This window comes from Manacus vitellinus, unplaced genomic scaffold (assembly GCF_001715985.3).
Source record: "Manacus vitellinus isolate BGI_N305 unplaced genomic scaffold, ASM171598v3 scaffold_13_pilon, whole genome shotgun sequence".
NCBI lineage: Eukaryota > Metazoa > Chordata > Aves > Passeriformes > Pipridae > Manacus > Manacus vitellinus.
In genome coordinates, this window is record NW_021938999.1 from 15,947,707 (window position 1) to 15,957,951 (window position 10,245).

The window sequence follows — 10,245 nt, forward strand, 5'->3', positions numbered from 1 at the left end:
CAGCGTCCCCGGGTAGCTCATGCCCGCCGGGGGCAGGGGGAAGACGGTCTGTCCCGGCTTGTAAGGGGAGACGGGGGCCACGAGGCCGGAGCCCAGGACGGAGGTGGAGGAGGTGGCGGTGGTGCTGCTGCAGGAGGAGGCGGAGTCCGATGCGATGGGCTTGGAGCCCGGCGTGCTCTCCTGGTGCTGGTTGACCTCCACGTTAATCCCGGCACAGCTCACGCTAATCCGGCTGTGGCTGATGCTGGTGGTGCCCGGGCCTCCCTCTGAGCCGGAGTTGCCGCTCTTTCCGCAGCCCTCCGAGTCTTTCTTGTCCTCTCCGCCTTTGCCCTCGGCCGGCAGCAGCCCCGGCGAGCAGGCGGAGGCGCTGGAGTTGGGGCTGCCTGTCCTTGGGGTGAACGGCTGGCAGGTGGCGCTCGGCACCCGGAATCCCGACTTCTCCCCGGCCGCGACCCCCGCGGCGGGGGCGCCCGCGCAGCCTGCCGCCCCCGGCTCCTTCTTCTCCGCGCCCGGCTTGGAGTACGGCTTGAAGCTCGACTTGTCCTCCACGCCGATGTCGCTGAGCTTCAAGGGGCCCGACTTGGAGTCCTTGTCGCCTCCGGAGCCATTGGAGGTGACCGAAGAGAGTTTGGATGAAGGGGACGGGTCCGGCTTCCCTATCTGCGAGCAAGTTTGTGCCAAAAGGGCCAGGGGACTCTTCTTCGCATCCAGCTGCGGAAATCAGAAGGACACACAAAGACAGAGATTTAATCGGGGTCTAAGAAAAACCCCAGTGCATACCTCGGACTCTTGTCCCGTAGGTGTTTGCAGAGTACAGTCTGGAAGTAACGAACAATTTTGTGCGCATTCATCACCTTGACAGCCCCCTCCCCTGAATGCACCATTTTCCATAAAGGCTTTTAAAAGGGCTGGGGATTTTCGTATCCCTGGGAGCCCGCCGTGGCTGCCTTCAGTGGCCACTGCCTCCCTGGCAGCGGCCTGGGCACCGCGGAACTCGCTCGACGTCTCGGCGTCGCTCCGGTCGTGCAGGCGCGCAAACCCGCCCGTGGACTATAGCGACTGCAGCATTTCTGCACCCTGACTGGTGACACTATTTATAAACAGAGCCCGAGTTAGCCAGCGAGCCGGGCTCCCCGGGAGAGGGGTGTCCTCGCTCCGCAGAGACCTTAATGAAATCATTCATTCCCACGGACACACCCTTCCCACCACCCTCTCCGTTTCGAGTTTCGGTCCCGCAAACAGCGAGCTACGCAAAGGGGGACCGGCAACCTCGACAGAGGTGAAAAGGGACTAATAGGGCCTCTGAAGTACAAATGCCTGTCGGTACTTGAAAGGAATCGGTCGGGAAGCCGAAATAGTTATCCTGCCGCACCCACGTTTGAGCCTGTCCCTCTCTGCGTCGTGTCGTCCCGTCCTGTGTGTCCCCCCACCAAACCCAAAACGCTGCTTTCAAAAGCAAGGTTGTTTGGCACTCGGAGCGCTTTCTTATTTGCGTGGCCGGATCGTGACCCCAGCGCGGGTCGTTTCCTTCCCCTCACCCCTTCTCTCAAAAAAAAAAAAAAAAAAAAAAGAAAGAAGATTTTAAACCCCAACTTCCACATTATCATAGATAAAATTTTCCATTGCTTTAATCCCTGGATGGTACTGCCCAATAGAAATATAATTGTGATGAGTATGATGCAGATTTGAGCCCTGTCTGTGTTTTGAATTTCTGTAGAATTATTCTTGCACTTTATCTTTTTCCCACTCCCTGAACATCTCAAGCACTATGCCGGTAACCACCTCCTGCACCTGAAGAAACTCAGCAAAAAGAAAATGAGGAGCAGGCTGATGGCAGACAAATCCTTGTGGTTTTTTAAGCAATCATTTGGACTACAGAATTGGGCTTTGAGGTACTCTGAAAATATGAATCCTGAAAAAAGAAAACATGCTGGAGAGTTCTGTTTATTTCACATTCTGGAGATGTTTCAGACTCCTATGAAAAAGAAATCAGCACGAATGTCTCCTTTTCTCATTTGTTAAACCAGTCGACAGTCTTTGTGAAAAGTAAAAAAAAAAAATAAAAAATAAAAGGTGTTGGAAATGGTTTTATTTTAGCAGCTACTTTTTCTTCTTGCAAATCATGAGAGAACACTTTTTTTTTAGTAGAATATATAGCAGAAGATTTATCTTTTAAGAATTATAAAAACTAATTTGTGAAATAGTTAACCTCCTAACTGAGTGAAGTGGAGGAAACCAGGAAAAAAGCCGCCCTCTTGTGGCTGTTGGCTGAAGGAAAATTGATGGAGTTCGTAGCATTTCTGCGCAGACAGCAGAGAATGAACATGCTTTTGTGTTCCTGGTTACTAAGGCTCTCAAACAGGGTTACACGAGGTCATGCCATGGACACAGGCTGAGAAGACAGTCACCATCTGCACAGTATCATTGTAAAAGATCAGTTGATGCATTCCTTGGCATTGTATTTTAAACCACTGTTCAGAAATTCCCAGAGCAGATTAGTACAGCTTTACTGGGAGACATCAGTTTCTCAGTGTCTGCATTAATGTCACCTCTTTGAGGAACCATTTTGGTCAGGACTGCATTTGCTTTTAAAAGGGTGTTGGAAATATCCAAAAAATATAGGAATTTCTGCCAATTTTACAGAAATTGTCTAAAGTTTTCATAGGAAAAGTTTTTTTTCCACATTTTGAAGACGTGATCATTATAATGATGGTGAGGATGATGACAATATTTTTCCTGCAGAAAGGACACCGACTATTGTTGGGAAGAAGTATTCAACAGGCTCTTTTAAAGATGTTTTTGAAAAGTGAAGTGGTTTTGCTCCATTTTTTTTCTTTTGTAGCTAATTTGAGGCTCCCCTAAGACAAAATTCCACACCCAGTTCCTAGAGCAACTGTCCAATTTTCCTGTAAAACTGAGTGGCTCATGAAAGAACAGAAGTTCATCATCAGATATCTACATTTTTGTTTTCTCATTGGACAACAATACAAGCATGAATTAAATGAGTAAATAGGTCTTTCAAAAATAACTAGAATTAGGGAGAATTCAGCTGGTTTTGTTACTTTCCATTCCCTTCCTTTTGTGCTTGGTCATAAGTCTGAACTCTGTCCAGACACTGTGATGCCAAACTGGCACATTTCAGGCAAAACTATTTTCATGTGAGCTAAGTTGTCAAGGCAAATAGATGGAGTTTTAGTAAAGACTGTAAGAGAAACATGAGACAGCAACATGCTGCCACACTGCTGTAGGTGTTTATCTTTATGCTGAGCACTCTTATTCCTTCTGTAAGCAGTGACAAATGCCTGAAGCATGATGCAATGCAATGGTGTTGCTTATATCTCTGAAGGAGATTTGTTTTCCAAATGTTGGGCTAAGTCATACTTAGTAAGTCTCTTTCAGTTGAACAATTATTCATCTGGTGACTTTGAGGTCCTTCACGAGAAGATCCTGTAACTCATGTTCAACTATGAAAATTTTCAAGGAGACCTTCCAATCTTTACTGACAAGAAATAAGGTATCGATTCACAAACCTGGATGTCCTTGAAGTGTTTGTTCCCAGCCATCTATCCCTACCTTTGCTTCCAGCAGCAGACAAGAAAGTGTCAAACATCATGAATAAAGGCACCAGAGTGCAGAACTGATTTACCTTCATCTACTGGTAGGCCAACTGGAGCAGTGAAGGATCCACAAGTGGGGAAGTCTTTGTAAGGATGGGGATGGACCAATCCACTGGGCACAGATCCAGTCAGCCTCAAGTGCCCATATGTGTCACTCAGCCACTAAATTTTCTTCCTTGGGGTGCCTTGCATCACTAAATTCCTACAATTACTGTGCAAGCATATTGGCAGACTGGATTCCACACTCGCAATAAACTAAAATTCAGACACAACACTGACCAAGATTCCTCTGCTCACTTCCCTCTCACCAGTTTGGGAAGAGGAGAAACTGTTCTATTCCAGTGTTGGCAATCATAACGCAACACCTGCACAGTAGCACACACTGATTTTATGTCCCACCTCAACAAGCTTTAAAACCATGGCTGGGATCTGCTGCTTTCATTATAATATAACTTGGACAGATTCTTGGCATTGCACTTGTAATCTGATTTATTCATGGAAGTATTTCTTCTTAAAGAGATTTTTGTCTTGGTTTGTTTGTTTCTTTCTTTCTCTTTTTAGAATAAATGTATGCACGTCATCCCAGGGAATCAAGCATTTATATTGCATCTATATTGCATCCTGATTCCCACCACACACAATGATTGAGGAATATAATATTGCAAACACTGACTGTGCCTGCAAAACCTTGTGGACAAGGGTCTCTATAAGCCCTTTAGTTTTGTATTTTACCTGATCATCCTAAATTCTATCTAATCCTAAAGCATTGAGAACAAGAAGCAGTCAGAACAGAAAGAGAAGGTCAAGGCTCCTTCAGTTCTACTAGTCTGTGACATTGCGTGAGGAGAAATCCTACTGGGTGTGAGAATGCAGGAAGGGAGGCATTTCTAGCCCCTGCAGCTCCCAAGTAAGAGCAGATTTCAGTTCATTTTTTGCTAGATGATATAAGAGATAATCTGTCTCCATTTACTTGATGTTTCTAAAAAAGGGCAGCTTTTATGAAAAGTGCAGAAAAAAAGTCTAAGATAGAAAAAAATATTCCTTAAAAAATTTAGGTAAAATTAAAATATCCGTCTTTCTCTTGTTGCTGAATTCCTGGGTAATTATCCAAACTTAGTCTTAAAGGATCTGATTCTGAAACACTGAGCATGTTTAAATTCCATTGCAGCTCACAATGTTTGACTTTGCAGAGCACATCACAGGATTAGGTACAAATTAAGCAATGCCACACCCCATGTAGTCATTATTTAGTCCCCATCCTCTCCCGACATTTCAACTGTCTCATGAAGCATCTACAATTTCAAATGACTTTAGTTCAAACTTTGGTGTTGTCAGGGTTTAGGACATTCCCCAATTTTAGGCCCTGTTCTCTTTATCATCTTCATAAATGACTTGGAGGCAGGATTAGTAGGGATACTAAGCAACTTTGCAGATGAAATAAAACTGAGAGGAGTCTTTGATTCCCTCAAGGCCAGGAAGGTCCTGCAGAGAGACCTCAACAAATTAAAGAACTGGAAAATCACCAACATTATGAAGTTAACAAGGGAAAGTGTCAGATTTTGTACTTCATATGGGGCACCCCAGATGTACAGACGGGGGGGGGTCCTGGTTGATGGTAAGTTGAATATGAGTCAGCAATGCCCTGGCAGCCAGGAGGCCCAACCATGTCCTGGGGGGTATCAGGCTCAGCATTGCCAGCGGGGCAAGTGAGGTGATTCTCCTGCTCTGCTCTGCACTGGTGTGGCCTCACCTTGGATATTGTGGCGGTTTTGGCCAAAAGACACTGTGCTATTAGAGGGTGTCCAAAGGAGGGCAATGAAGATGTTGAAGGGCCTTGAGGGGACACCATGTGAGGAGTGGCTGAGGTCACTTGGTCTGTTCAGCCTGGAGAAGAGGAGACTGAGGGGAGACCTCATTGCAGTTACAACTTCCTCCTGAGGAGAAGAGGAGGGGCAGGCACTGATCTCTTCTCTGTGGTCACCAGTGACGGGACCCAAGGGAATGACCTGAGGTTGTGTCAGGGGAGGGGTAGGTTGAATATTAGAAAAATGTCCTTCACCCAGATGGAGGTTGGGCACTGGAACAGGCTCCCCAGGACAGTGGTCACGGCACCAAGGCTGACAGAGTTCAAGAAACATTTGGATGATGCTCTCAGGCACATGATGTGACTCTTGGGGATGGTCCTGTGAAGGGCTAACAGTTGGACTCAATGATCCTTGTTGGTCCCTTCCAACTGAGCATATTCTGTGATTTTGTGATACTGTAGTTTAATGTTCCTTCTGAAACACCTCAGACCACGGACGACTCGATCCTCCCTGCCTCCCCCAACAGCAGGATGGAGAGAATTGGGGGGACAAAAAGGTGCCCATCAGAATGGGTTGAGATAAGAACAATTTACTGGAAACAGCAGTGATATAAGAAAAGGAAAAGTTACAACCACCACACCAATAGCACAGTGCACAAGACAGGCGAATGATTCACAAGGGATTGCTCACCATGTGGAACCAGCATCGCCTGACCACACCCCCCTTACACCCTGGTAAAAGCAGAAAAAACCACCACTCCTGCTCCTTCATCCCCCTGTGCACCACATGAGGTGGCATCCAATAGCCCCAGGGTACTGGCCACACTCCTCCTGGCTGCTGCCCAAATGTACCCTGTCTGGGCTAGAATCAGGACAGACACATAGCGCATGTGAGATCTGACCCAGATATGGTGAGAAGGATAAAAAATTTGCCTACAGATCACTTCTTGGATATGCATTCAGTCTCTGTAAAATAAATAGTATGTCAAGAAAAGAGTTTGCTGTATTTTGACTTATGTCCGGGATAGGAAAGAAAACCAACTTTTGAGAGCTCAGGGTTTTATGTATTTTGTGAGCCAGACAAGAAATTAATTTCCATGAAAAATTAACTGAAGCTCATTTTCCTACTTTGTATAAATTATACTTCTATATTTCTACTTTCAACGAAACTGGTGGTTGAACTAATTGGTTTAAGGTATTATCCTGCTCTCCCTAAATGGCAATGACTGCTGTATTGATTTATGGGTTTCAGCACCAAGCAGGAGAGGGTAAGAATACAATCAGCTCTGAGCTCTGTCCAGAGAACTCCACTTCCCCTCAACAGTGGCTGTAGAAATAATAACCCTCCTCCCCCTCATTTTAATAAAATATGAATACTATTACAAGAAATGGTTCCATGTATTTTCTTATCTCAGAACACAGGGTATCTAGTTCTGTTTATCCTTAGCATGAACAAATCTTTGTGAATACCCAAAAGTCAGTTTTTTCTAGTGAAAATATGTACTTGTGGTTAACAGAAGACAAAAATCCAAGCAATGCTTCTATAGATAGAAATGTTCTTTCCGCCTCTAAAAGATAGCTTTGTCCAAAACACACCCTATTTATTATTTATTCTTGGATATTTTCGTTTCCTACCCAATTTAGGGCAAACCTTACCTCTAAGTGATCACTTTTCAAGCAAAATAGTGTTAAATGGAACCACATGCCTTAGTGATTTACAGCATACATTATGTGGGCTCATGTTCACTGTCCTCAATAAATAACTATTTTGATTGTATTATAAGATAGTCTCCCTTAAAGTCTAAACATTAAATTTGTTATAGGCTCCTCAGTGAGAACAGATTGTTGTTAGTAGCTTAAGATAATATACTACTGGCCAAGTCAGTACAAAATTTGTCTGGAATATGGGATTTTTCAGCACTGTCCGAAGGTTGAAAACAGTAAGTTGGTACAGTAGGTTTGTTTACATGCTTCCTGTGTTCCGTATTGGTGTTCTGTTTAAATCCTTTCCTGAAATACCTGCAACAAGTTTGAAGGATAGGGGCTCTTAACTTGAAGATCACCCCATCATTTCTAATTCAGACAGGCATATATATATGGAAGCTGTGGGTTTTGAGAATCTAGAGGGAAACTTCAAAGGTTTAAGTTTGGGTTTCTCTGTACAAGAAACATAGCCTAGCCAAAAGAGGTTATTGAGGCATCTGAATCCCAGTGAATGGAAGCCAAATCCCAGAAGCTTAGTGAAATCCCTACATCATCATATTTTGAGTATCTTGACAATCCACAGCAAGCTGCATAGCTGCATTTTGAATTAGAGGTGTATTTTGTGGGGAGTTGCTGGGAAAACACCAGTACTATTTTCTTTTTTTTTTTTTCTTCATAATTCAATACAACTTTTTTTAGGAGCACAACTCACTTTTCCTAGCAGGCCAAGTGGAGATTATAGTAGATGGACCCCTCACCCCATCGCCATGGTTCTGGTCCATATGATGAAGTGGGTCCTTCTTGCATACTATTCCCATTTAGACCATAACTGCAACCAGATCTGATTGTACTATAGCACCTGTGGCCTTTAGACTACCACTTTCCTGCCAAGGGAGGCATCATTCAGTACTAATATATACTTTACACTAAATAAAGTTATGGATATTGTGCTGATTTGGTCTCTCCACAAGTAGCTCAGTTGACTAGTGTATGGATCCCAGACTTCGCTCAACAAAAACATATGCACTCAAATTTGCAGATAAACTTACAGCATAAAACCTAGGTTTTGAATTATAGCTGCTCCTTACGCAGTCAAAAGAGGTTGATACCAACCTCCCTCTATGATGACGCATCCCATCATTTAAAAAAATAATTAAAAATACTTCAGACAAGGAACACCACTTGTTCTTTAGTGCTTTACATCTCTCTCCTTTGACTGCAGAGGGAGCCTACATGTCTGCTTCTAAATGTCTAATGTTAAGTGAGTGAAACCCACCCTGAAGTAGTACAGCTGAAGCCAACATAATTACATACAAAGTGTTTTCAGGATCAAGTCCAGAGGTTATTGAGGACTCTGTTATGAAAGGTGCTATTCATCTCAGCATTACAACCTGGAAACAGAGCTGCCACATGTTGGTGTTCCTTGTTGAATGAAATTACCATCAGCATCTGACAGAAAGATATTTTGTTCAAACTAAACAGACAGATTTTTAATTAATTTTGTTTATTTCTACTCTAAGTATAAATCATTTATTCAGCTTTATACTAGATTTTATTCAGTTTACATCATCAGCATTTCTAGATGTGGCTGTGCCTGGCTGCCATTCAGTCTTAAGGGCTAAGGCTTAAAAAATTCAAAAAACAACAAAAAAAGAAAAGTAATCTAAAAAGTTTAGCATCATTGAAAACATATGCATCTATATAAAATGCTTATATATTCAGTGGCTCTATCAGTTGAGAATACTGTAACTTGAACCCAAATGGTAAGGATCCCAATTCATTCAAGAGCCAGCATTTGATACTGTGGGTGGAGACAGCTTCTGTCCTAGCAAACTGCAGATATGAATATCAGTTTGATTTGCTGGTTTTCAACATTTTCTCTTTCAAATTTTCTCCTTTCATTAAATGAAGACTTTGGTCATTGATTGCAATGAAAGCTGAACCTGAGGGCATAGAAAGAAGCTGCAATTTAGTCACTACAATCACAAAATCCTATTGAAAACAGACGTCCACACCAAGAGTATTTACATGTGGAAAGCTGCTGTAGCTACCGAGTCAAAGGTGCTTTCATGTCACAAAGAAACTTAAGTAAAAGTACTAAAGTAATGAAACAGTGCTTTATACTAAAAAGGAATGCTGCAATTTCTATAAATCAGGTACTTCTCAATAATTTTGTTCAGCATAGAAAAAATATCATCAGTTTCATGTTTTCACAGTTATATATTGATTAAATTGGAAGCAGGGAATAAAAGGAAATTATGCTCAACTAATATCTTTTCTCCTTGATACCAGTAGACATATTTTCATAATTTATTATTATTTATTAATTATTGCAGTCTAAGCTACTGAACAGCTACACATGAGTGTCAGTTAGATGAGAAGATTTCATTTATATAGAAAAATACTTTAAGGCCAAAACTGTGATTCAATCACAACTCTGACTTGACTCAGGAATTTCAGTGGATGATCTCTGAGCTCAACCTTCAACCCCAGGCTGAGCTAGAACAGATACATTAAAAAAAAATGCCAGTCCTGGGTTAAGTAACTGGAAAGAATATAAATAGCTAAGTAACTAAAAAGAAGATAAATCCCTGAAGGAATTGTTCCAATAGCTAATAACCATGATCATTATCAAGATAACTGATTTTTAAGTTATCTTAAAGTAATGTTAGAACAAATCCCATTGTAGCAGTATGTTTCATCATCCTGATTTTGAAAGGCAAAGGTACAACAGCAAATTATTTTGGCATGTAAGGCCTCTGAATACATGAGACTCTGTAGACCATTTACCAGACATAAATGTATTGTCGGTAAAACTGAAAAACAGAGCAGATCCAGATGTATGTTAGGGATCTCCAGATTATGTCTAAACAGGCCAAAAATACCTGATAATTTTAGAGTTTACCTAACATGGGAGTATTTACATTTATCCTGTATTTGGATGTCAAAAGGGATCAAAGAAGCACACTGTTCTATCTGAGAAGCTCCTTGTTGAGAAATACCCAAACCTCCATGATTAAAAATCTGCACTTCAACAGAAAATAATAAAACACAAATAAACTAGAATGAGGGAAACAAATGAAGTGATTGGTCACAAAAGAAGCATCTGCAAGGTCATAA

General features: G+C 42.4%; 1 protein-coding gene across 1 annotated transcript in view; it reads right to left on the reverse strand.

Annotated features, from left to right (window-relative positions):
- Positions 1-3,563, reverse strand: part of LOC115307170 (zinc finger protein 503-like) — a 4,176-nt gene extending 613 nt beyond the window's left edge. The window contains exons 1-3 of the mRNA XM_029958072.1: positions 3,531-3,563; positions 781-1,050; positions 5-711 (exon numbers count right to left, since the gene is read on the reverse strand). Of these exons, the coding sequence (XP_029813932.1) occupies positions 5-711; positions 781-1,050; positions 3,531-3,563 (1,010 nt within the window). The remainder of the gene's footprint in view (positions 1-4; positions 712-780; positions 1,051-3,530) is intronic.
- Positions 3,564-10,245: the final 6,682 nt, after the last annotated feature.